This window comes from Vipera berus, assembly GCF_964194415.1.
Source record: "Vipera berus genome assembly, chromosome: 2".
Taxonomy (NCBI): Eukaryota; Metazoa; Chordata; class Lepidosauria; order Squamata; family Viperidae; genus Vipera; species Vipera berus.
The window spans coordinates 167,750,165-167,776,859 of NC_138203.1; the positions used below are offsets into that span (position 1 = coordinate 167,750,165).

At 38.1% G+C, this 26,695-nt stretch overlaps 1 protein-coding gene across 4 annotated transcripts in view; it reads right to left on the reverse strand.

Moving 5' to 3' along the window:
- ACSF2 (acyl-CoA synthetase family member 2) overlaps positions 1-26,695 on the reverse strand; it is a 65,693-nt gene that overhangs the window by 33,328 nt on the left and 5,670 nt on the right. For all 4 annotated transcript variants that reach the window (XM_081317315.1, XM_081317314.1, XM_081317313.1 and 1 more), the window contains exons 2-10: positions 18,997-19,192; positions 17,407-17,535; positions 15,230-15,283; positions 12,556-12,674; positions 9,741-9,903; positions 6,836-6,931; positions 6,184-6,332; positions 4,948-5,039; positions 3,772-3,848 (exon numbers count right to left, since the gene is read on the reverse strand). In XM_081317315.1, coding sequence (XP_081173441.1) covers positions 3,772-3,848; positions 4,948-5,039; positions 6,184-6,332; positions 6,836-6,931; positions 9,741-9,903; positions 12,556-12,674; positions 15,230-15,283; positions 17,407-17,535; positions 18,997-19,192 — 1,075 coding nt within the window. The remainder of the gene's footprint in view (positions 1-3,771; positions 3,849-4,947; positions 5,040-6,183; positions 6,333-6,835; positions 6,932-9,740; positions 9,904-12,555; positions 12,675-15,229; positions 15,284-17,406; positions 17,536-18,996; positions 19,193-26,695) is intronic.

The window sequence follows — 26,695 nt, forward strand, 5'->3', positions numbered from 1 at the left end:
CAATTTTTCTTCATCTACAGTATTATTGAATTATTTCCCTGAATTATTTAGAAAGGTTAAAGATTATATAAAGAATGTGAACTCCCTTGAACCATTGAAGGCACTAAACTATGTTTGTTATTGTTTCTCTTGCTTAGAAGATCTCTTTTTCCCATGAACAGGATCCAGAAAAGTAAGTCTAGGTAACAATTCACTTCAACCAACCAACCAGAAAAATACTGATGCCTTCCAAGTCTTTCATCCTAAACAACTCCTTTCTATCAGAAACAACAAATCTGAAACATATCTATATCCTGCTACAGGCAGATTTCAGATGGAATCTACCACACAGTTCCCCCCCCATATTATAAATATTTAAATGATACTTTTAGAAACATAAACCTATGCATGACAAAGCTACAACAAACAAAATGAGATCTTGCTTGTATAATACAGTCATCTTTCTTGCTGTCATTCAGCCAGCCATTTGATCTCCAGGATTTGCCTTCCAGCAACCAAGAAATGAACAGAAAGCATAAAAAGGTTCTCTGCATGTTAGAACACGTTAGTATTCTAACTGAAAGAATTGCATTAGTTAATTTTACTTTATTCATGGAGATTGTCAACATGGAAAAAGCGATGAGAGTGTGCTAGATGAGATAAATGGTGTATAAATTATTTACAGAAGCATCTTATGTAGAATATATAATTCAAAAGTTACATCTCTGAGCTCAGGAAAGCCTAGAAATTGTATTTTGAGGTGAAAGGGTGAGAAAAAAAGAACACTAGGGAATTCTCAATTTGCTTAGCAAATTACAGAAGCTAAAACTCAGGCTTTAAAAGCATAGCTTTTTTCCTTCCCACAGATCAGTTTTAAACAGAATTTGCCTGAAACCATGAGGACCTGCACAGTGGCTCTGGTCTTTGCAGTGATCTGGTCTTCAACAATTTCACAGCTTGCTTCATTTCTAGGGTATTTGGATACCGGATGAATTATTTATCTAATTCTTAGTTAATCTAAAAGATGATATCCTTATTTTTTTTTGTCTTCCATTTGTAACCCTTCTGTGTTTTCTCATTATGTCTTCTATATTTTTGCAACCTAAACCTTTAAATGAAGAAATATACGGAGCAACAGTGCCTTACTACTAGGAGCCATTTGTCTGGAAGCAAATTAAGAGAACAGTCCTAGGATAATAGGGATAATTATTTAATTCTTCTAGTTATTAAAAAACTCATAGGGAAAGTAAGAATAAATGAATTTTAATTAGCAATACTAGGTACTGCCTTACATGTTTTGATTGGTGGTGTATGTAGCAAAATAGTTATATGTTACAGATTGGCTAACAAAATTAGATTTGTATTTCAAATCCATCCTCTATGTTATAAGAAATAAAAATAGATATATGACACGTTTTTGACCTAATAAACTTAAGTAACATATTCTGTATTATTCTTAAGGTTCAGCTCATTGAATATTTCTCCACTTGAGGAAGTTAAATGATGGCCCTGTATTTTTTAAAGAGAAAAGATGTATGATCTGTTCATAAAAAAGAGGAAGTTGGTGATTTACAATAGAAGAACCAAACTGAATAAAAGAGAATCAGGATATCTTATAGAATCAAAAACCTAAAAATGGAATTAGATGTGTAATGCTACTGGTGCTTATGATCAGAAAGGCCTATTAAGTGAAATGAGATTTAATTTCAATTTAATTCCAGTATATATAGAAAACTGACTGCATGAGGATGAATAAGGTCTCTTTAATTTAAAAACCATTACAAATGATATAACAGGCTGTCTTTCAAGACAACTTGACCTTCGCTCACTCTTCCTGTATTATTTAGTTAGCTACAGATTTAGAAGATAGCTGGGCCAATGCAAAATCTGATAGATTAGCCAGCGCCCTTTCTGCACCCACATAGGGTTTTCAGCCCATTTATAAAGGGTATTTTAACAGGCTGATGCAGAAAAGACTTTTCCTTTAAAGTAGGAAATTTGAAACATGGGATGGAAGAGAACAGAGACATGCCAAAAAATGATACCTTCACAAATATTGTTATAGTTGGCAAGATGACTGTGATTTATCATTAAGCATTTTACAATACTACCATTTCAGTTAATTGCATTTGTAATCCTAAAGTTTCATAAAAATATATATTTATTCATTACTGAATGTAAATGACACAAGGGGATTTTTATCCTCTTACTCCTATGTAGAAAGCAAATTATATATTTTCTTATGTACAATTTCTGTATAAAGCTTTTGCTGCAAAGACAAAGTGATCAAGTTTCCATGCAGTGTATTTTTCTTCTGCAAGATAAATTATCTGCTAATTCTGACAACAAAGATTACTATATTCCTGATCTCTGTATTTATAGTATTTCCCAATTTTATAAAGGTATTCTGGCAGAGAAGTATAAATACTATCAAGCAAAATCTATATACATTTGTCTCTCATATTTAGTAGACAGAGGAAAATATCTGGTCATCAGATAAGTGAAATTTAGAGTCTCTAATGGTTATCTAGTCGAAAAAGACTCACTTGCATTTATATTGCCAAATCATATTCCAGACCTTAATCCTTAATCAAAATTTCACATTATTAATTGTACTGAAATGCGAGTCAACATGGATTTTAAACAAATCCTCTTTATTGTTCATCTGAGAAAAAATATGTATACATTATATTACAATCCATGACTTTAGTGACAAAGAGTGAAGGGTTAATATATACAAGCAAGAAAAGATAAATGCCAATACATTAGCTGGTTACATACCAGTTTAACCAAAGATCCTACCAAAGTCCCCTTTCTTCCTTAGACAATTACCCTGAGAAAGAAAGCATCTCATCACTTCCCATTTTTTCTCAAGGCTCGGTCCCTCTACTTTCAATACAATAGTAAAGTTTCTAGCCATTTGGAGAAAGTAGGAGCAACTCTTTCTTGCCAAAAAGAGAGGCAGACAGACATTAGAGGACTTTTCCTAATGTAGCCCCATGCCATCCCATAAGCCCATACATTCTAAAAAGCCTTCACTCCTATGATCATTAACAAAGAAATGAAAAATCCAAAGGAAGCACGTTGATTGGGGTTATAATCAGCACTTACCAAATTACGGTATGAATAGTCCTAGCCTTAGTTGAGAGAAAGTGGAAGCAAACTCACAGTGCTCCAAGTAAGCGTCAAATCATTCCAATCTCAACATGTGTTAATGCAAAGGAACCCTTCTCGTGGTGCTTGCTCATCCGGTGATCTACAGTAGGTCCCTGTAGCTATTTATACAGATGTCTTCTTTCCTCTAGAACCCTGCTACACTTTCTGTTTCCAATTTAGCTGTACCGCTGGTTATATTTAATAGTTTAAAAAGCTAATGAAAAACATTTATACGGAAAGATAATAAAGATGGTGGGAGATTTTTAAAGGGATGGTTTGCTTCAATGAAAGCACCAGCAAAATATGTCCCTTCTTCCCAAAATGCTTTATGAAGCAATGCTGCCCCCTGGCGTTCAAGAACAAAGCAAAGAAGTCATCTGTCTCAATTTGGAAAACTTCAAGGTGTTCTCTACATACACTGTATGAGCACAGACGTGGGAGCTTTTTCTGACTTTTGCAGTTATCCCTAGAGGCAGGGAATGTGACTTTGTCAAAGCAAACCATGTTATCTCTTCATCTTGACATGCAGCATCCACAGTGCAACGCTTTTTGTGAGATCAAGCCCAACATCCCGTGCTTATCTACAATATTCACAGAAGGAAACTACACAATTCAGGAATAGAAAAAATGACTCACTACTATGTCTCGTATATTCATTTTCTGGATAATCTTCTTCATGATTTCAGGAGGCACAGTTGAACCCCCAATAGCCCCTGGAAAAAAAGGTAGAAACGCCTTCAAAGAATATTCTAAAATTATTGCAGATTTTAAAATACAAACATTCTTTATAGTCTCCGTAGTATCCCTAATACAATATTTCCTATTAGAGTTGAAATTTTAGCACAGCCAAATTACATATACAATACAAAGTAGGTAGACTCAGCTTATCTGAAGGGAACTAGTTAGACTCCCATGTAAGATTTGTATTTGCAAAGATTTGTTTTAAGATGCTTCCGTGCATTTCAATTCCTATGGATATAGAATGTAAGTGCAACCAATGCCTAGCATCTACTGCCACACACTGGTGAATGCAGAAATAAATATAGTTCACTAAACCAGTATGTGACCCTCCTTGTGTTTCAGTAACAGAAATAGCAAAATAAGTAAAACAGAAACACAAAATAAGGTAAACCTTCCAAGGAAAATGCCAACTGGGCTCCCTAGGGCTACTCTGTTGGGTCCAATCCACATATCTGTTCATCTGGCTGGCTGCATTTTTCCAATGTCTCATCTTGCATGTGGGCTTGTGAAGAAACAGCATGATTTGGGCTTTTAAAAACCCCTGGAATACAAGTGTGCAAAAGTTTCAAAGTCAGACCTTCCAACTCTGACCTCTCTACATTCCAGCAGCAATGTTTTGATATTTGATTTTCCAATAGGAATGATCAGTTTTAAGATTAAAATGCTTCTGGTTACTTCAGAATGACTCATTATGATGCTTGAATACTTCCAGACAAGAACAGAAACCAGAATGCTTTGCTTTGAAAATGCTTTATGCACCTCTGCCTGAGAGTTCATTTCTGGTCAGGCTCAGCTAAGCACGTGTAGTAGGCTTGTTTAGAAAACGTTGCTGGAAATATGCAGTCAGTAAGATGCATATTAAATCAAATCACATTTGGGGAGAGTATATTACAAATGTATTTCTTTCAGTGATAGCAAAGGCTAACTAGTAAAGAGTTTAGTTCATAAAATGCCATTCATATCTGAGGAGTTTAAACAAAGGGGGTAAAATATGCAAATATATTTATTTAAAATTAATGAATTAAAAAGGATTAATTATTTGCTTTGCAACATCCGGGTTCTTTTACTCACCTCCTCGAAGACTTGAGAGATCATAGCTGGCAAAGTCAGGCTGGCCTAACATATCTATGTACATTGTTGGAGTGCCAAGCAGATGGGTGCATCTGCAGACAAATAATTACAGGCTGATGAAATCAACACAACTGATTTTTTCAATCAAACTTAGCTACAGGGCTAAGTGTTCTTCCTCTGTAGTTGTAGGAAACTGTTTTCCCATAGAAAAAAAATGAGTTTTCAAATAAAGCATGCATTTTAAGTCCTACATTTCAATTTAAAAACCTGATATCGTGTAATTGGCATGACTTTCAGAATAGAACAGAATAACAAAATTAGAAGTCTTCCAGTCCAACCACCTGCTCAACCAGGAAACCCTATATTATTTCAGACAAGTGGCTGTCCAGTCTCTTTTTAAAAGTTTCCAGTGATGGAGCACCCACAACTTCTGAAGGCAAGCCTTTCAACTGGTTTATTGTTCTCACTTTCTCCTTCTTGGTTCTAGGCTGCTTCTCTCCTTGATTAGTTTCCAACCATTGTTTATTGTCTTGCTTCCTGGTGCTTTGGAAAATAGGTAGACCCTTCTCATCTTTGTAGTAGACCCTCAAATATTGAAACACTGCTATCATGTTGCCTCTAGTTCTTCTTTTCACTAGACTAGCCATACCCAGTTCCTGCAACCATTCTTCATATGGTTTTGTTTCTGCCCCCCCCTAATCATCTTTGTTGCTCTTCTCTGTACTCTTTCCAGAGTCTCAACAACTTTTTTATATTGTGGTGACCAAAACTGGATGTAGTATTCCAAGTGGCCTGACCAAGGCCTTATAAAGTGGTACTAACATTTCAAGTGATCTTGATTCTATCCCTCTTCAATGCAGCCTAGGACTGCACTGGCTTTTTTGGTGGCTGCAGCACAAACCTAGCTCTTATTTAAGTGATTGTTCACCAGGATTCCAATATCAAATCAATATTTCAAATCAATATTCATATTTCAGGGAAGAAAGGAAGGGAAGATGGAAAAAGGTATCCAATAACTGCCTGTGCATGTTATATGGTTGTCCACACAAAGAAGAGACCAAAACATTCCAGCTCTGTTTCAAAAGAAGAGAAAAGGATGTAAAATGGAGACAAGGTGGAGGAAGGGTAGCAAAGGTCTAAATTAAGGGTAACTGTAATTAGTATTAACCAGTTATTAATACAAATAATTCTAATATTAATACTCTTTCCAGAACACAACTTCAGCCAAATTCTTACTTTTCATGTTCTATAGCTTTCAGACTGGCTTTGGAATTAAAGCTGAGACATGGGAAGATAAGGGAGACACCATGAACAGCCATCACCATACAGCCTCCTACAGATCCTAGGCAGTGGTAGAGAGGGACGGGGACACAGCAACGAGCTTCCTATGGTCAAAACAAACAAGATAGGAGTGAGTCATCTTCCAATATAAGTCTTCATCATGTTTATAATTTTTTATCCCCTAAATAAGAAGAATCCCTCCTGGAGATTTACAAAGGGAGAGTTGGTGTTACACAAATGGGATAGTGACTGGAGGAGGAAAGAGCAGGCTGGACCTCTTCAGTTCTTAGTCTTCCATAGAATATAAGTTTCATTTTTAAATAGGAATTTCCATGTAAAATGTTCCCTAGAATTTAAAAGTCAGAAACATTTACAGGACAAGAATATCCTATAAAAAATTCACATTGGTGGTGTGTAAGACCAAGCCTTCTAAAATCTGATGGCAAAAACACATGATTGTTACTTATATACAGTAGTTCTTTGAAAAACACCAAGGTTACCAATCTTCAAATTGTATCTTGAAATCTGTAATATATTATCTGTAGAGACAGCATTTGAAGAGTTTCCATTCTGTACATAAAGAATACAGCAGGCAGAGAAGACTTACCAACTCATGTAGTCCCAGTCTTATACCAATAAAATTTGCATTATTCAAAATATTACAGTGAGAAAGTGTTGCTCCTTTGGGACTTCCTGTTGTTCCCTGAAGGAAAGAGAGAATTTATTTACTAATTAGGATGATCCTAGCACACTATAAAAGTTATAAGAGATCAATTGCTTTAAAATGGAATGCTATAGTGATGTCCCAACCACGTTTCAGAAAGATAGGAAGAGTTACACATAGCTCAAACAACTACTGTATTACAAAGAAAACGTGTAAGAGACCATCTAAAGAGGACTGGAAGTGGAAAAAAATGAAGGAACAGAGGACAATTGGTTCTGGTTTCAAAAAAGAATGAAAAGAGGGTTACAGTTTTAATCCTCAAACAGGCAGAAAAGAGGCATGGATATGTGAAACCAAGTATACCTCTCTCACATAGGAGTTAGTGGTTTCCAGAAATTGCCTACATTCTTTTCAAATACTAGGACACTATTATGAAATAAATAAATAAATAAGCAATTAAATTTATATAGCTGCCCATCTCACTGAAGATGACTCTGGTGGTGCACAGCAATAGACAAAACAAAAAACATATAAAAACAGCAAAATGCAAATGTAAAAAGTAGTAAATGTCCTAAAAACCCCAAATACAAGCATAGGTGAAGGGAGAATTAAAAATGGCCCCCTCAACAATGAAACTGTTCTGGGGAAGGCACTGACCTGATCATTTAACCAAATCTGAGAGCGTTTTGGAATATCAAAAGGGAGGGAGTCAAGTAACTTGTGCGTATGTGTGTGTCTGTGGGAAAGATGTTGCATAAGGCGGGTGAAATATATGGAATGATTCCTAACCTGATTACTTTTGGACTTCAGGGTTAGAGGCTTTGGGAAAATGTGTCTAAATTTCAAAAAAGAAATTCCTAGCTGACATTGCACATGTTGTGCTTAGAGAAGTTCCATTCCCAACCGCCTACAAGTCTGGACAACTGCTGTTATTCTGTTAACAACACTGAACCATGCGGTCCAATGCTCCTAGATCTAAAGTAAGATATGACCAAAAAGATGTAAGGATAAACCTCCTCCCCCCAAAAAACCCAAATAGGCACTGAAACATTCATGGATTAAGATATTTTAAGTTTGTGTATACTTTTATATAGCACTTTTTCTTCCCCATATTGACAAATATTTTGAAGTTAATATTATACAGCCACATGTTCAGAGCCATTAATTCAAAAGTCATAATATTTCAGAGTCTGAAAAATGAGATACGGGTCGTCCTCGAGGTACGATAGGCCATTTAACGAACATTCATAGTTACTGAAGATTCCTCCCCCAAGCTACGTACAACCCTATTTTAAAGTTATGACGGCTGCAGCAGCTCTGCGGCCATTTACCCGCACAACCCACCACAGGGTTACTGCAGCACCCCCTGCCTCTCTCCCCCACTATGCAGCATTTGGGCCTCCTTCCCAAATGCCCATCATGCACCACACTTACCTGTAGAAGCTCTAGGACCTCATGTTGTGGAAGGAGGGCAGGCCAAAATGGCAGCCAACAGACAAACTGCTTCTTTTTCTGCCTTAGAGAGGTCGACCTTGTTAAAGTAGCAAAACAAAGCAGTTTTCTCCAGGCCACACAGCAATAACCTGAATGCAGCCACCATTTTGTCCCTCCCACAAACAGCTTCCGCAGTGCTGCAGAAACCTTTCTAAGGCAGCAGAATGAAGCATTCAGAAGCATTTCTGCAGCAATGTGCAGACCTTGTTAGGGCAGCAAAATGAAGTGGTTTGTCCGCAAGACACACAGTAGAAACCCAAATGCAGCCACCATTTTCGGGGTGAGATAAAATGGCAGCTCCTTTCAGAATCATGCCATCCAGCCATGCAAAGAAGCAAGTCATTCAGTGGTCTGGAAGACCTTGGAGTTCTTCAAAAGATAATTGAGGAGAAGGGTATTTGGCCTGGGAGGATGGGAATTAGGCCTCGGAGGACCCAGTGGAAGTGGGTAAAGACCTGTTGGGGCTCAAGGCGCAGGAAGTGGAGCATGGGACATCTTCAGGGTGGGGGAGGCCTTGGGTGGGCCAGGTCCTGTATTAGGCCTCCAACGGCTTCCCCCCTTACTGGCCCAGGAAGCCCCCACACACTCCACTTAATGATAGGCCTGTTTGTTTAAAGAATAGAATAGAATAGAATAGAATAGAATAGAATAGAATAGAATAGAATAGAATAGAATAGAATAGAATAGAATAGAATAGAATAGAATAGAATAGAATAGAATAGAATAGAATAACAGAGTTGTAAGGAACCTTGGAGGTCTTCTAGTCCAACCCCCTGCTCAGGCAGGAAGCCCTATACCATTTCAGACAAATGGTTGTCCAATCTCTTCTTTAAAACTTCCAGTGTTGGAGCATTCACAACTTCTGGAGACAAGTTATTCCACTGATTAATTGTTCTAACTTTCAGGAAATTTCGTCTTAGTTCTAAGGTGTTTCTCTCTTTGATTAGTTTCCATCCATTGCTTCTTGTCCTGCCTTCAGGTGCTTTGGAGAATTTCATTGGGGAGAGCAGGGATGGAGGTCATTAGGTGAAACATTTCACCTAATGACTGCCACGACATGTGACCATAAAAGCAGTCTCCATTTCAATCGTATATCAAGGACTACCTGTACATGTACATATACACATGTTCCAAAATACCCCTTTCAGAAGGTTTGCATATTCTTAACATACAACTATGTTTTTATAAAGAGCCCTATAGCCAAAAACAAAATCACTATTAATAATTCTTGGCATTAAATTCTTAGTACCAATTTATTCTACTTGACCAAAAAAACGTTTCCTATCTCTGACCACCATGGGCTGCATTTTTTTTCATACTGGAAAAGATATAAAGAAGTTGATATAGTACTTACTGAAGTAAACTGAATATTAATAGGTTCTTTGTTGGTCAACATCTTCCGAATCTCCTGTAGCTCCTTCTTGTGGCTGCTCTCTCCAGCTTGCATCACTTCCTGCATTGAGAATGTGCCAGGTAGCTTGCCATCCGCACAGATTATAACAGAAAGCTCTGGTAATCTGATACAAAGAAACATCCAGTCACTTCTATGACAAAAGGGAGAGTTCAATCTCTCAAAAAGCTCAAGGAATAAAATCCTCAAACTATAGGTCAAATCAAATATAGGTAGTCCTTCAATTACAACCACAATTGAGCCCAAAATTTATGTTACTAAGCAAGACATTTGTTAAGTGAGTTTTATCTCATTTTATGACCTTTTTGCCACATTTGTTAAGTGCTAAGTTACTAACACGGTTGTTAGTGAGTCTAGCTTCCCCATTGACTTTGCTTGTCAGAAGGTTGCAAAAATTGATCACTTTGCCTCAGGATGCTGCAGCTGTCACAAATATGAACCAGTTGTCAAGCATTCAAATTTTTATCATGTGACCATGAAAATTCTGCAATGGTTGTAAGTGTGAAAAATGATCATAAGTCACTTTTCTCAGTACAATTGTCATGCTTCCGATAGACAGAGACAAATAAAGCAGAATTCAGAGGTTTGAAAATTCTTCAAAGAACATGTTTATTAGTTACAAAGTATTGGCATAATCAAAAGTGAAACCAAGTCTGAAATTCCCACTAAAAATTTCCCAATTACAAAGTATAATGTCCCACCCACAAAACTATGTCATCGCTACATTCCCCAACACATTCGTTTGGCGGGCTTTCTTATACAATGCCCAGTCCCTGATTGTGGGAGCAGTAGATGACCTTGGTTCCCACGGGACAGAAGATTACTTTGACTAGTGAAGCACTTGGCCAAGCCCCCCTCCCTCCGTTCTATGTGGCAACCTAGAATAAAGAAAAAGATGGCTGCAGCCAGGCTCATTGTAAGTTTGACAACCACTGTGACTTTGAATGGTCATTAAATGAATAGTTGTAAGTCAAGGACTTCCTATATACAATTTGGATTTTTTTCTTATGATGATTTATAACAAGATTATGATTTCCCCTTATGGAGAAAACAAGATTTCCATTATTTGTATGCCAATTGAAAGAATAACAGAATAACAGATTTGGAAGGGACTTTGGAGGTCTTCTAGTCCAACCCTCTGCTTGTCCAACCCTCTGGTTGTCCAATCTCTTCTTATAAAACTTCCAGTGTTGGAGCACCCACACGTTCTGGAGTCATTCCACAGATTAATTGTTCTAACTGTCAGGAAATTCCCCCTTAGTTCTAGGTTGCTTCTCTTCTTGATTAATTTCCATCCATTGCTTCTTGTCCTCCCTTCAGGTGCTTTGAAGAATAGATTAAGAGAAAATAAATAGATTTGGAGAAAAGATTAGGAATTCATAGCCATAAGCCAGTTCTTCAGAAAGCTGAAGCGATCTGGGTTTGTTTTTGTTTTTTTTTTTTTGTAAAATTCCATTGTTGGAATCTAAAATGACAATCATGCTTTATTTTTTTAAAAAAAATCAATATTTTTTAATAATACCCATATACTATTGTAATACTTTCTCATTAAATACATTTTCCTTAAAAAGAAATGTAAGATACTTCAAAATGGAGTGGGAAGCAGTTTAGATTATCAGAAAAGAGACTGGAATAAACCAGAAAGTTTTGTCAGTTTCATTTATCTCTGTATATCTGAACACTGAGAACTAAAAGAAATGTGGTTAGTATTGCAATATTTGTGCATGCTCAATGTCATGTAGAATACACAAAGAGAATGCTCTTTTAACCTTCCTTGGCAGAGCTAACCAGTTGTCCATACATAGAAATTTGCATTTCCTACTGGAGGAATGAGGGCATTATACAGGTTCACATGACCATGAAGATCTAAGGAATATTTGGCTATACAAAATTCTACATCAGACCTGTCTGTTTGGCTTTATAAAAATATATGTCGAATGAACCCATAAGAGGCTGGGAAGTAACTGTGATCATAGACTTTATCCTCTTTCACTCATTCCAGGAGAAAAAGAATATTCCCCAGGTCAAAGGAGTGGCTGTATCAACATCTGTCAGTGCTGAACCAGTTAATGAATACACCGATCCATTATAAATGTATATGAGAGGGACCAACTGAACCAGGATTGCATGTTTATGAACTTTGCCCATTATTATATCAAGACAAAGACTCCAAAAGATGGTAGAGGACAGGAAGGCCTGGAGGAACGTTGTCCATAGGGTCGCAATGAGTCGGACACAACTTCGCAGCTAACAACAACAACATATCAACACAAAGTGTTCAAGAAATGTTTTTGGATAAAATGAACATTATCTTGCTTATTATTCACATTAAGCCTTTTGAAGTATTTAACATTTATTTTCAATCATAATTAAATTGAATTAAATTTAGATCATAATTACATTGAAAAGAGAAAAACATATGTACATTCACATAAATACTGAAACTGTTCCTGTGGAGATCCATAGTTAAATGCAAAGTTATAGACTAGGATCACACAACAGACTATGCCATTAAAGCTAAACCTACTATGACACAAGTATACATTATAGTTTATTCGCACCATGTGTGAATCCAATCAAAACTTTTATGTTCTGAACTAATGCCTCACAAACAAGAAAGAAAACATGGTACATGATAGAAACCAGAGGCAGAACTCTTTGTAGCTTGTTAGTGAACATGCTCCAACAACATTAATTTCCCTCAGACTGCTAAATGCTGGAATGAAACAACACTCAAAGGCACAATATATAAACTTACTTCTTGTTCTTCAGTGCTCCTGGATTAGAATGTTCCAATTCTGGGCATACATTTTTCAAGATCTCATAGTATTTCTGAGTTTTAAATTGGGCAGGGAACACAAGTGCTTTGCAGCCAACCTACAGAGATACACATAAGAAGAAAGAAAATAGGTTGCAAACCAGCCTATATAACAAAGTCACAATGCATAGAAAACAGTGAAGAAAATTCCCTGTCAAAATTCACTGGAATAAAGTGTTCATGCATATATTGTGGGAAAGTCACACAGAACCTTAACATTCCACACTCATCAGTGTCTCCCTGGATTTGCCACTTGTAGGCCATTGTTCAGGGAGCAGTAAAGTTCAGTTTGTGGCATCTTTCAGTAGTGCCATTTTCTGGAATAGCGGACAGCAGCTGCTTGTTAGTGGAGACTGCTATCTTGGATAGACTAAAGGTTTGATGTACAGGGTAAGATCACTTTCTCCAAATATTAGTTATAATGTTAATTAGAAGGTCCTTGATCTGGAAGGATCACTTAGTTCATGGAATGAAATCCCCTGAAATGCAGGAGGAATTTCTCCACCACTAAATTCAAAAAGATTGATCCATACGAAAAGCAATCATGGTATATGCTACACACTACAGCGTACAAAGTATTTAGTTCATGAGACAAGGAAAACATTAGCCAGAAGAAAGTCTTAATGTTATATGTATTAAAAGAAGAACTTCCATTTTCTGAATTCTTTCTTATCATCCAGTAAAATTTTATTTCTAGAAAGGAGCCCTATGGAAATTTACTCAGAAGTAAGTCTTATTCAGACTAATAAGATTATTCTCATGTATGTATAGCTTACCAAGAGGACATTTTCGATTCCAGTGCATTGGATGGGTTGTGTTATAAACAACTCGCCTTAAATGCAAATTATATGAATCCAGTGCCTGTATACTATTTCTGTTCCATCCCAAATGCTGGTTGTTCTTTCCCCACTCTAAATGTAAGTCTGAAGTATTCTCAGAGATTTGGCATGGTCAAGAATGATCTTGTTTGCCTCTGGGGCAGGGCCAGTCTTGAATGGAACTCACTATCCAATGTGTATGTACAGATTTTGCCCTAAATAGCTCATGGTTCCTTTGAAATATGCCCCAATGAATTCAGTGAAATTAACTGCTATGTAAGCTTATAGTGAAAGGTCAGAGGATTGGCACCTCCCACAGTTAAATTAGTCAGCAGGTTATCTCTCTGAAAAAGAGATTAGACTATAAAAGTAGTTTTTGGACTACGTAAATAACAGCAATTTTCGTACTGTGCTTAGCACCACTGGAATATGTGGGTAATTCTATTGCTTTCCTCGAGCACCACAGAAATAGAAACAATCATAGAATCTGTCAAATCTAATACATATTCCAGGTCTTACATGATTTATGCTTCTTATTTTTCAACACTCAGAAAGTGGGATTGGCAGATAGCCACTGGAATTGCTACCAAATAAACCACAAGAAATAGGAACTAGGAAGAGGAACTAGAAATAGGAAGAGACTCTAAACAAAAAAATGAATGGAATCATGAAGCTGAAACAGCAACTCTGCAACAAACCTCCCCCCCCAGCATATTGGGTTAGGGACAATACTGTGGACACTGGGGGGAAATCAGAGATGCCCAGGCATTAAAACACTATTTTGAATTATTGAGTGAGATATGGAGGCCTCTTAATCCTAATAGGATTAATTTTATTTATAAACCATTTAACAGTTTTAATCCCCCATTATTAAGGATAAGAAAGTTGAATGGCATAGTTTGGACTGGCCTCCCTGCACAGTGGTAGTCTAACTGAAACAGGAAACAAGCAGTCCAGATGAGCTGACTAATGGGGAAAGCGGGTGCCATGTCACCTGGCTCCATCAGCTATTCCTTTGTGATCAAGGGTCATGGGTTGCCCAGCTATGAAGTATATTATTAGGAAATTCTGAAAAGCACCTGACTCCTATGTTAAACACCAGAGTTTACTTTGGCTCCCTGAAATATCCTTAGGCACTAGCTGATTGCACACTGAGCAGCAAACATTAACGCTTCATACAATAGAGATTGCTTTACATTTCCATGCTACACTTTTATTGTTTGATGCTCCTTATTGATCTACATCAACACTAACAGTGATATTCCACGGAAAGTCATTAAACTCTCTCTGTGGACTGGCATCAGAACACTAGCATAGGAAAAGAGAAGATCATTCTTTGCTTATAGTTAACTGGCACAACAAAATTAAGAATAAAATAACCTCTTAGTTGGATCTGAGCAGAGAAGTGTTAAATCAGGTGTTGCTAGCCAGACATTCATGAGCAAAATGAGTGTAGCACTGCTCTCTGTTGAGTACTCCTGGCACCTGACATTCACAACTGCTCTAGTTATAAAATGGATGTATAAATATATAAAATTTAAGTATCCTGATTAACTATTGCCAACTCTACAATCATTCACGGTGAGTGCCAATGCTATAGGAGGTAGAGAGACGTCTTTCCCACCACCTAACTAAAAAGTTTCAGATACTTCCATTTCTTCCCATACTTAGTTATTTCCCTGTCCTTTCCCCCATACTTCATCTTTATCTCAAACATTCTATTTCCAGAACAGAAAATTCTATCAAAAATCCTAGGGGTGAAATTAAGTAGAGATGATGTAACAGATCTTTCATACCTTCTTCAGGACGAACTCCACCTCCTGGGACTGATATGCTGGGTTCACACATACCTGGAAAGGCAGCAATAGTAAAATCAGTCTGCTGTGAAGACTTATAAGTAAGATCCAAATTGCCAGTTCAGCAAATGAAAGGACCCCCTTCTGTTCATATGTGAAACAGATCAGGATCCAGCAAAAGCTCTCTGCTGGAGGAAATGCTGTACATGGGGAAAAGAACTTTCCCAAGTCCAGCTTATCCCTACAGTTCATTTCTTGTACAGTACCACCCTGGGCAGTTCCCCAAACAGTCGCTAGGAAGAAGAGGAGATTGCAGGGGGAATTTAGAATAAATTGGTTTCCTCTGCCCTAATCCAGAGCAAGCAGAGCTCCCCGAAGTGTAGGTCTTTATGCAGCCCAGTATTAACAAAGGCAAAAGGTCAGACATCTTATGGTAATATTGGCTTTGGAGAATCATGAAGGTAAATTAGCAACATATATTCTGTGCATTTTAAAGTATTTTTCTTCTCATTTGGGAATCTTTTGCTTTTATCTATGTGTATTATTATTATTATTATTGCTCTATTTCTGCTTTCCGTACTGGAAATGTCCCCTTAATATACCAACCAGGAGATGGAGGAGGAGGACGAGATGATCCCGCACTGGGCAGATTATTGCACTTAATGATATCTGAGGTTCTTTCCAACCCTTACATTCTATGATCCTCTAAAGTAAATCCTCTGTAGTATCTGTTGTCATGTGGCCAGCAATATTGTGCAAATAGAATGTACTATATTCAAATGTGTGGTCTTCTTGCCAACGTATTTATTTTCAGAATCTCTATCCTTTTCAGCTTAAAGCAATTGTCTTCTACAAAGCAAACATTCTTGCCAATTTTACCCCAAGGTTGGTGAAAGATATAACACATTTTTTAAAATAAAATCTGTGTACTTATGTTACTGAAGTACACAAGTAACACAAAATCATGTTTTTTTCAATGCAATTAGTTATACACTTTTCTGCTTGACCATTTACTGATGTAAAGCAATCTGCCACAAGCATATTAAAATTCTGTTTTTGTTTTTTTTCACAATGTTAATAGCAAGAAAGAGGTTCAAAAACACAATACATGAAATTTGTTTTAGGATTTTTTCACACTGGGGCCTTCAGCTGCTAGTCACCAAGGTATGAATGGTTAGAAACAAAGCAGCTTAAGGAATCTTTTTCCAGACTTCAATTCCTTCCTTTTCTTTAGCCTGCTGTTCTACCGGGACCTCATTTACCATTGCCCACAATTGGTAGAGTACATTGCTGTTTTATCCTTTCTGGATTGGCTTAAAAAATAAGCAGAAGAAAACATTGCAGTTTTACTATATTTCTTATCACTTGGGTTGGGAGATGGGCATCCACAAGGAATGGGGAGGGGAGGTTGTCAAAAAATTCAAGATGGTATCCATGGCCATGTAATTAGAACTCTCCCTCTTCTTTTTGAGTTGCAAGCACACAAGTCCTGTAAAAACAGAAACAGGACTTTGACTGTCAGTTGCATCTGACTTCTTGTTCATGACGCCACGGTGGAAAAGCTAGAAGTAGGAAATCATTTTAACCTTAAGGGGAGGTGGGGGTGGAGAAATTATTCTATGGCTGTATCAGTAAGCTGCAAAAGTAAATAAATCATGGCCGTAGAGGGCAATAAGCAATAACCAGAGGAAAGGGGGTTCCTTGCCAAAGGGCACAATAAGCAGCAAGAGTGAAGGGATTTGCCTGGAATGAACTGGTGCATCAAGCCACCTGGACAGCATTGGCATCGACAAGCTATCAAAAGTCACAAAATGCTGACTTTTATTGCATAGAATAAAGATGGGTGGGGATTGCTTTCCTGCTGGGCTGGAGGTGAATAGATTTCCATTGTGTGTCCTACCCTTGAGAAATGATCATGGCCAATTGCCCTTTTTTGGAAGCAGTGTACATTGGTCAAAAAACATCTCTTCAGCTGATAGAATTCTACACCAGGAAGCTAGACTATTTTCAGCTCTGTAGCAAGTGCATTGATCTCTAAATTTTATGCAAAATTATACCTGGTGCATGATGAACATTATTTAGATCCATCTGGTCCCTTCTCTAGTATGACAGCCTTATGCGGAGTCCTCCCTTAACCTCCCACCCTACTCATCTGCTTACAAAAGAGATGAACTTACCAGAATGATCCCTGTCTGGGCTGTAGCGAATTGCATTAGGACCCATTCATAATTGTTAGGACCCCACATTCCTAACCGGTCACCCTTTTTCAATCCAAGGGCCAGAAGCCCAGTGGCAGCTTGCTCCACCTGCAATTTTCAAAAGAACAGGAGTCTCAGCAAATTAAATTCGAGGTAAGGAATAACAGAATATATGAAATGAATACTCTGTTTTACGCAAGAAAGACACTGAAGTAGCCATTCTCTTTAAAGAAGAGAAATTGGCAGTTTATCTTGCATTCATACTCCAAATTTGAAAATATCACTGAATGGAAATCTCCAGCATTCTTACATTCCTGAATCCAGAAAATGTTCTCGGTTCCACCTTTGGTTAGAAAACATGCAACCCAAGGAAGACAGATGTGACTTGAGGTCACACCCGGGCTTTTACCACAGTGTTTAGATTTCTGGTAGAATTAAGAATTAAGAACTGAGATATTAATTTGGGCATTTAATAGATACAGTAAGAACTTTATTTTAACCAAGGTCTCATCAAGGTTTACTTCCACCTTCTGTTTTCAGTTCTAAACCTTGGTATTCTTGAGCAACCTAGAAATTTATGGATTTATTTATCTTTCACTTTAGCTACTGTTTGTTTTCCCCAAAGACTCTAAGTGGTTTACAGTATATACAAGGGAAAATAAAATTAAGCAATCAAAAAGCATGCATGTCTGGAAGAGTGAAATAACCAAACATGCTCCATACCAGCAAAACTACAGTTTGCTCAGCATCCACTCTAACCCCAGGGCTGGGGGCAGAGCCATGTTTTTAACATCTTCTACTACAGCTGTAGGTGGGGATCATAGAGATCTCTGGGAGGATGCTATTCCAGAGGGCAGGTGCCACAATAGAAAAGGTGAGTGTTTCGGTCCTGACACATGACATTCTTTGACTAAAGGGACCTGCTGTATGTCCATTCTGCTGGATCGCACTGGGGGTGGGGGGCAGAAAGGCCAGAACCTCTGTAACATTTTAAAATGTGTTTCTCTAACAGTGGGGACAGCTTTTCTAATCGTTTTATTCTTTTATTTTTATTTTTTCATTCAACTTTAAAATGTAGCCAGTTCAACCTGTTAACTTTATTTACCCCCTTCTATCCTTTTTAAGGGATGCGGTGGCTCAGTGGGTTAGGACACTGAGCTTGTCGATCAGATGGTCGGCAGTTTGGCAGGTTAAATTCCGAGCGCCACGTAATAGAGTGAGCGCCTGTTACTCATCCCAGCTTCTGCCAACCTAGCACTTCGAAAGCACGTAAAAATGCAAGTAGAAAATAGGGACCACTACGGTGGGATGGTAACAGCATTCCATGCACCTATGGCATCTAGTCATGCCGGCCACATGACCACGGAGACGTCCTCGGACAAGCGCTGGCTCTTCGGCTTTGAAACAGAGATGAGCACCGGCCCCTAGAGTCGGAAACGACTAGCACGCATGTGCAGGGGAACATTTACCTTTACCTTTTATTCTTTTTAATTATTTTATTTACATACAATATTTACTGAATAACAAATTACCAACACTGGCAGTACAGAATCTGTAACAGTTACCTACATCTTGCTTAAATTGAGAAAAAGTTTTTCGGATCCCTTCAGTTAAGAATACCAAGGCTTCTCTTTCTGGATATCGGTCGGTGGTTTCCTCTAGGCACTGATCCACAGTTTTGGAAATAAGTGGGATATCTGAAGGCCCATTCACATAGCTTTTTTTGGTTACAGGTGTGGCAGGGGGCATATCAAGTGGTAGAGCACTGTAAAAGCAGCAAGAAAGAACTAGAAGTTACAAGCAGCAAAATCATTCACACTGAGAAAATATCAAAAAATTATTGCAAGAGATCAATAGAACTATTGCAAACTAATCAATAAAAATAAGAAAAATTATATAAAGATATAACATGCCATTAATAATTTTAACTGTGATCCTATATCTGATTTTCCATTTGACATCTTTGTCTCCATCAGCAAGATCATTTGTAAATGGATATATCTCACAATTAAATGTCTATGAGCAGCTGTTTGTTCTGATTGACATTGTTTGTTGTTGTTCAGTTGTTGGGTGGTGTCTGACTCTTGGCAACCCCATGGACTATGGTATCCCAGGGCCTTCTGTCCTCCACTGTCTCCAGGAGTTTGCCAAATTCAGGCCCACTGGGTCCATGACACTATCTAGCCATCTCATCCTCTGCCCTCCCCTTCTCCTTTTGTCTTCAATCCTTCCCAGCATCAGGATTTTTTTCCAATGAGTCCTCTCTTCTCATTTGGTGGCCAAAGTACTTGAACTTCAGTAACTGACCTTCCAAAGAATAGTCTGCATTGATTTCCTTTAGGAATTAATTTATTTAGTTATAAGCAATTCTAAGGCGTTTCATTTCTTAGTAAGTGTTAAGTTTTTGTTGCTTTTGTAAGAGAGCCAAAGGTCTATTTATGGGGACACAGTGACAGCAGGATGGCTAAAGATTTTTCAAAGTGTGAGGCTAATTGTTCTAATTGTAAAAGAAAAAAAAAGGTAGGAAATTGCACTGCTGAATTTTAGCAGCAAATATTGGAGATGCTTTAGTTTGGCAAAATGGGGACATGGCCCCATTTGACTTATGGGCCCCATGGTTTCTCACCTGATGTATTCAAAGAACTTTTTATTTGCAATGTTAAATATAAATCATAGTTCAGCCACAATATAGTCAGGTGAAAACTAGGGAGGCAAAATTTAATCCAATGTTAGGAAACCACATTTATCCTAAAGACAACCGTATAAGGCAGGGGTAGGCAACCTTGGCTCTTTTATGACTCGTGGACTTCCAGAATTCCTAAGCCAGGCTGGCTCAGGAATTCTGGGAGTTGAAGTCCACGAGTCATAAAAGAGCCAAGGTTGCCTACCCCTGGGGCAAACTTCCAGTTTATCTTTCTCAAAAACAGAACATCATGCATGGTTTCCCATCTAATACCTTATTTATTTGTTTGCTTGCTAAATTCTTAAACAAACTGGCAACCCAAATTATTTGGAGGAAAAAATGAATCATATAACAATGTTGATAAATGAGAACACTGCATCACTAGGTTTTACTCTGGTAAAGTTCTGGCAGTTAACATTGGTACTAGAATACTGTGATTCCTCCAGTCTTACTTTATCCTTAGCTTGTTATTTAAACAGCTTTATTCCAATCAGGAAAAATCAAGTCAAGGTTTTTCCTGTTTAAATTGACACAGAACTATAGGTATAAATTTTATCACATTTCCTTTTTCCTTTTGGTGAAGCATTGCAAGTTGATGAGTTGTTTCTAGATTCATATAAAATATATGCCACTGAATTTTCATCAGCTATTTAGGATCCTGAAAATATTCTCCCACCAAAGGGGATAATGTGATTTGTTAGCCAGCCAGGAGAGCTTACCACAATTCCAGCAAGTCACGGTAGCAATACTAGAGAAAAAAGGTTCTTGATTTTGACCTACTATGTATTCTTACAGTACATAGTTTACAAGCAAGACCATTCAAAAGAGATAGCTTAAACCAGTGTTTCTCAACCTTGGGAATTCTAAAATCTATGACTTCAATTCCCAGAATACCTCAGCAAGAAAGGCTAGCTGAAGAATTTGGGGAGTTGAAGTTTACACACCTTCCAAGGTTGATATACACTTGCTTAGAAGTTACCAGTGAAAAAATCCATTCTAATAGGTGTTTGTGATAAGAAGAAAAGTATAAGACAGTGGGAAAGCAAATATGGAAAACTCCATCAGTGAAACATGACAATTGCATAATAAAACTCTCATCAGACTGTAGGTGCAGCAGGTGACAGTAATTGTTCTCCTACTTGAGTCTCATGAAATATGCTCAATTTAAATGTGCTAAAGGGGAATCTGTGAAGTAACTAAAATGAATGGATACTGCTGTAAGCATCAACAGCAAATGAAGGTAAGGTTTTTACAAGTTATGTAAGTGAAAGCCTTTAATTATGGCATGCCTGTGGGGCCTAAAATTATACTAGTTCAATACACTATTGTGACATAGAAATCTGCTAGTAGAATATCATAAAAACATTTCTTCTCTGCCTCTGTCTCATGTGACACAACAATTATCTCACATTCTTTGTGTGTGGGACACTACACAAAGTATTAGTTCAGAAAAGGATCAAATAACAGTACTAAACAAAATGCACATTGTATATTCACTAAATACCAAAATTAGAGAATAGAGGTATTAGGAATGGGTAATAAAATATCCCAGAATCTGTAACTGGCTAACAAACCATACTCAACGAGTATTCCTCAATGGCACTACATCCACATGGAGAGAAATAAGCAGCAGGGTACCACAAGGTTCTGTCTTGGGCCCAGTACTCTTCAATATCTTCATAAATGACTTAGATGAGGGAATTGAAAGGGAACTCATCAAATTTGTAGATGACACCAAACTGACAGGAGTAGCCAACACCCTAGAAGACAAACTCAGGATCCAAAAAGATCTTGACAAACTTGAAGAATGGGCTCTATCCAACAAAGTGAGTTTCAATGTGGAAAAAAGCAAAGTCTTACACTTAGGCAGGAAAAACTAAAGGTACAAATACAGATTGGGTGAGATCTGGCTTAAAAAGAGAGGGACCTTGGAGTCCTAGTGGACGATCACTTGACTATGAGCCAGCAGTGTGCAGCAGCAACCAAAAAAGCTAATACAATCCTGGGCTGTATAAACAGAGGCATAGAATCAAGATCGTGTGAAGTATTAGTACCGCTTTATAAAACCCTAGTAAGACCACATCTGAAATGCTGCAGCCAATTTTGGTCACCATATCACAAAAAGGATGTTTAAGAGTTTGGAAAAAAATCAGAGAAGAGCAACTAAGATGATCAAAGGCCTGGAGACTAAGAACGGCTATGGGATTTAGATTTGGCTAGTCTAAAGAAAAGAAGAAATAGGGGAGACATGATAGCAGTATTCCAGTATCTGAGGGGCTGCTACAAGGCAGAGGGGCCAGGTTGTTCATCAAAGCAGCAGAGGGAAGGATGAGAAACAATGGTTGGAAACTGATCAAAGAGAGAAGCAACCTGGAATTAAGGAGAAACTTCCTGACAGTGAGGACAATCAACCAGTGGAACAGCTTACCCTCCAGAAATTGTGGGCGTTCCATCACTGGAGATTTTCAAGAAGAGACTACTAGACATTCACCTGTCTAAGACGGTATAGGTTCTCCTGCTTGAGCAGGGGGCTGGACTAGGAGGCCACCAAGGTCCCTTCCAGCTTCTATTCTATTCTATTCTATTCTATTCTATTCTATTCTATTCTATTCTATTCTATTCTATTCTATTCTATTCTATTCCATTGTACAAAAAATTATGGACACTTCAAAATTACTTTTTTTCAGCACCATATAATTTTTTAAAATGTACTTAACAAATAAAATAAAAAGAAATTAAAAAACACATACATACATATTTCCTTGGATTAATAGACATTGTATACCTGCTACAACTATGTTACATAATCTTCTGGAGTGTCTGTACATTCCACCTCTCCCTCCCCCCTCAATTTTGTATGTTGGAAAACAGAAGAAACGTAAGGAAAAAAGCATTTTGTGCCTGTCTCTATATAAGTGTGATGCTTGTTAACCATTTATTTATTTAAAACATTTATATACCTATTCATCTAATACAAAACTGTGAACAGCTCCCAGGATGGGACAACTAATACAATGTTTTGCAATCCCGCAAAACATGATAGAACAAGAAATTAAGATGGAACATGACACCCCTACTGAATTGGGAAAGAATGCAGCAAGGAAAGGCAATGCCACTCCCTCCAGTAGATTATAGCACAGCAAAAGAATTAAATATTTTAGCAAAGCATTTCTCAGAGACCTGGACCAGCCTGGGCTCAGAAGCCCAAAGAAAGTAATATAAAATTTTGCCTGGCTTATTTTGCTCCCTCCCTGTCTATTGGTTTAGATTTTTGGTTTGCGATGACTGAAAACAGCTCAGGCAGTGAAGAAGGCTGCTTTACTGCACTCTCCACTTAAGACTCAACAACATGACGGAAGATTTTATGTCCTTAAAACTTGGCACAAACAACAAATGTAATATCGTAGCATAACTTTGGCAGGTTCAGTATATAATCCTTCTTGGAAAAAAGGGGCTTCTCAATTTCTGTCTTGGTGAAACTCACATCCTTTGAAAAAGTGATTAGTGGGTTAAGATGTAAATGGCTGAATACTACTTAAATAATTGAAGTATTCATCTAGTGAGAAATTGCCCATCTATCGATCAATTAACTGTGGTCAAAAATTAAAGAGGTAAATAAAATATTAAGCAGCATTGTTTATTTTAATTGGTTGCTGGGATCATCTATACAATGATCTAATCTTATTGAAGATCTTGCCAGTCAGACTTCCCACCCCTCTTCTCTCCCTATGAAATCAGAAATCTCCCCCTAGTGGCAGAACAATCTACTGCATTTGCACTGAAGAGAATGAACCTGCCTGGTTCGATCAACCTCAGTGAAGAGAGGAAATGTACAATGAAGCTTTCTAGATTCTGCTTAAAAATATTATACTTATTTCTTTTTGCTAGATGTAATAATATTTTGAATACTTGACTTTTAGATTATTATAATAAATTAATCTACTTGTTGGGAAAAAGTGCCACTATAAACTTGGGAATTTAGCTGAATTCTTTGGTCTAAATCAGGGATCTGCAACCTTGACCACTTTAAGACTTGTGGACTTCAGCTCCCAGAATTCCTCAACAAGCTATGCTGGCTGAGGAATTCTGGGAGCTGAAGTCCACAAGTCTTAAAGTGGTCAAGGTTGCAGACCCCTGGTCTAAATAAAACTTTCAGAAACATCTTCCATAGGATATAAACTTCTATTAAGGATTCATTTTATGAAATTTGTAAATTCTATTTTGTGGTGCCTATAATATTAAAAGAATCAGGTATCCCTAATGCGCTGTTGAAAATATATATATCCTTAATAAGACTAAAAATACAAATCCTGGGTGTGTGCATGTTAGAAGAATCGAGCACCAGGATAGAAAAATAAACAAACTGTTTAATATGCAAAACACTTAGCTTTCATCGGCCAAACTGCCGACATCGTCAGAGCAAGAATAGGAGATCTGGGAGTTTGCCTATATAGCCAGCTGCTTTTGCACCTTGCTCATTGAGCAGCTCACCGGTCTATTGACTTCAAACGGCCACAGCGTTTCTAAATGTCCCGCATTTCTTCGCGTGCTTGCAGGATCAAAAGTTGTTTTCTTATTCATGGTCGCTCCCCTGGTGAGCGTATACACATCAGGGAGCTGATTGCCCAGCTGCAGTTGTTTTGTAGCTCACCCCCCTCTTCTTTAGTCGAACCTGAGCCTCCGTCTCAAGACCTAAAACCGGGCATGTTGTGGATTCGTCCTTCCTGGGGATCATTGTTGTGGCCACGCCCTCCAAATTGGGATCTAATACAGGGCATGTCCCAAAGTCTGACACAGGGCACATTGAAGATTCATCCTTCCCGGGGATTGCTGTTGTTCTGCCTGTAGCAGCGTTGTTCAGGTCCTGCAAAGAGCAGGTTCGTTGTGCCCGTCGTAAGTCATAGCATTGTTCCTTCCATCACCTGAGCATCTGGTAAGCAGGTAAAAGGCCAATATGACGGTTAATGGAGTTTTCGTCGGATAGCCAGGCCTCCTTGAGCAACCAGACACCCTTGGTGTTATCCCGAGCTATGGCCTCAGCATTGGCAAAATCAAACATATGCATTAACCTGGCACGCAGGGTTTGGTCTGGTCTATAGGTGACATTGATATTGTAAGGGGCTAACAACCACTCAGTAGCCTCGGACACTCCATTAATATACGAAAGTGTCGTCCATGTAGTCAGCATTGCTGATATGTTATCTGGTCGGCTACTTTGAGATTTGTGTGTCCTGCTGTATCTCCTAACAAACTCAGCAGGGTAGCCATTAAGCCTGCATATATGGTATAGATATTTCCTCTCCTCAACTTTGGCCCTAACCGTATACCAGTGCGAGCTGACCCGTCCAAACAATGTCCGAATGCAACTGATTTTGTATGCCACAGGATGGTTGCTCCTATAATGCAGGTTTCTGTCCATGTGGGTTGGTTTGCGGTAAATGGTCGTATGGAGAGTGCCATTAGATTGATGGCTGACTAGTACATCCAAAAAGCCAAGAGAGCCATTGGCTTCCTCCTCAGCGGTGAAACGGATGTCCGGATAGAGTGAGTTCAGCTCGTCCATAAAATTGGCACTATCCTGTTTTTTAATAACCACAAACGTGTCATTCACGTATCTAACCCAGAGCTTTGGGCGATACTTGGTCATAACTACAATTTCTAACTGTTGCAGGACCGCCTCCGCAATGACACTCGAAATGGGAGAACCCATTGGTGTCCCTTTGATCTGTTTGTAAATAACACCCTGGAAAGTAAAATACATTTTTAGACACAGGGTCTAAAATATATATAGTTAGCTTTCAGATGTATAGTCCTCAGCTTACAACTACAATTGGGACCAGAATTTCTGTTGCTAAGCAAGAGGCTTGCTGAGGGAGCCATGCCCCATTTTACGACATTTTTGAGTAAATCAGTGCAGTTGTTGAGTGAATTATGCAGTCGTTACACAAATGCAGCTTCCCCTGTGCAGCTAGGTAGGTCACAAAAGGCAATCACATGATCGTGGAAGACTGCAACCATTGTAATCAGTGTCAGTGCCAAGTGCCCAAATTTTTATCAGATAATCGTGGGGATACTGCGATGGTGATAAGGGCAAGGACTGGTTGTAAGTCGCTTTTTAAAGTGCTGTTGTAACTTCAAACCCTTGGCAAATGAATGTTTGAAAGTTAAGGACCACCTATAAAAAGAAAATCTGGAAACATTCATTTACAAATCTTGAAATGTCTATTGTGCCTGAAATTTCAAAAAGCCAGTTCAATTATTGCTTCCTCTCTGATCCACTAGACTAGGTAGTGTGTATAGTTTTGTCTCCTGGTCTATTAGATATTGATTCTGTTCTGTTCGGTCCACCCATGGCATTCTTGACCCTTCCTGAATAACGAAATTTGTTGTTAAATACAGTAGATTCTTCTGCTTTCTAATTTCAGGGCAGACTCACGAAACAACAAGCTCATAAAATAAATTGATGAGTACTCTTACCCCACTGAAGGGACATATACAGTAGCATAGTTTCTTTCCATTTCACAGAACCAGCTCTTCCTGATTAAGATGCCAACTAGGCAATTTTCAAAGGTTGCCATATGTAAA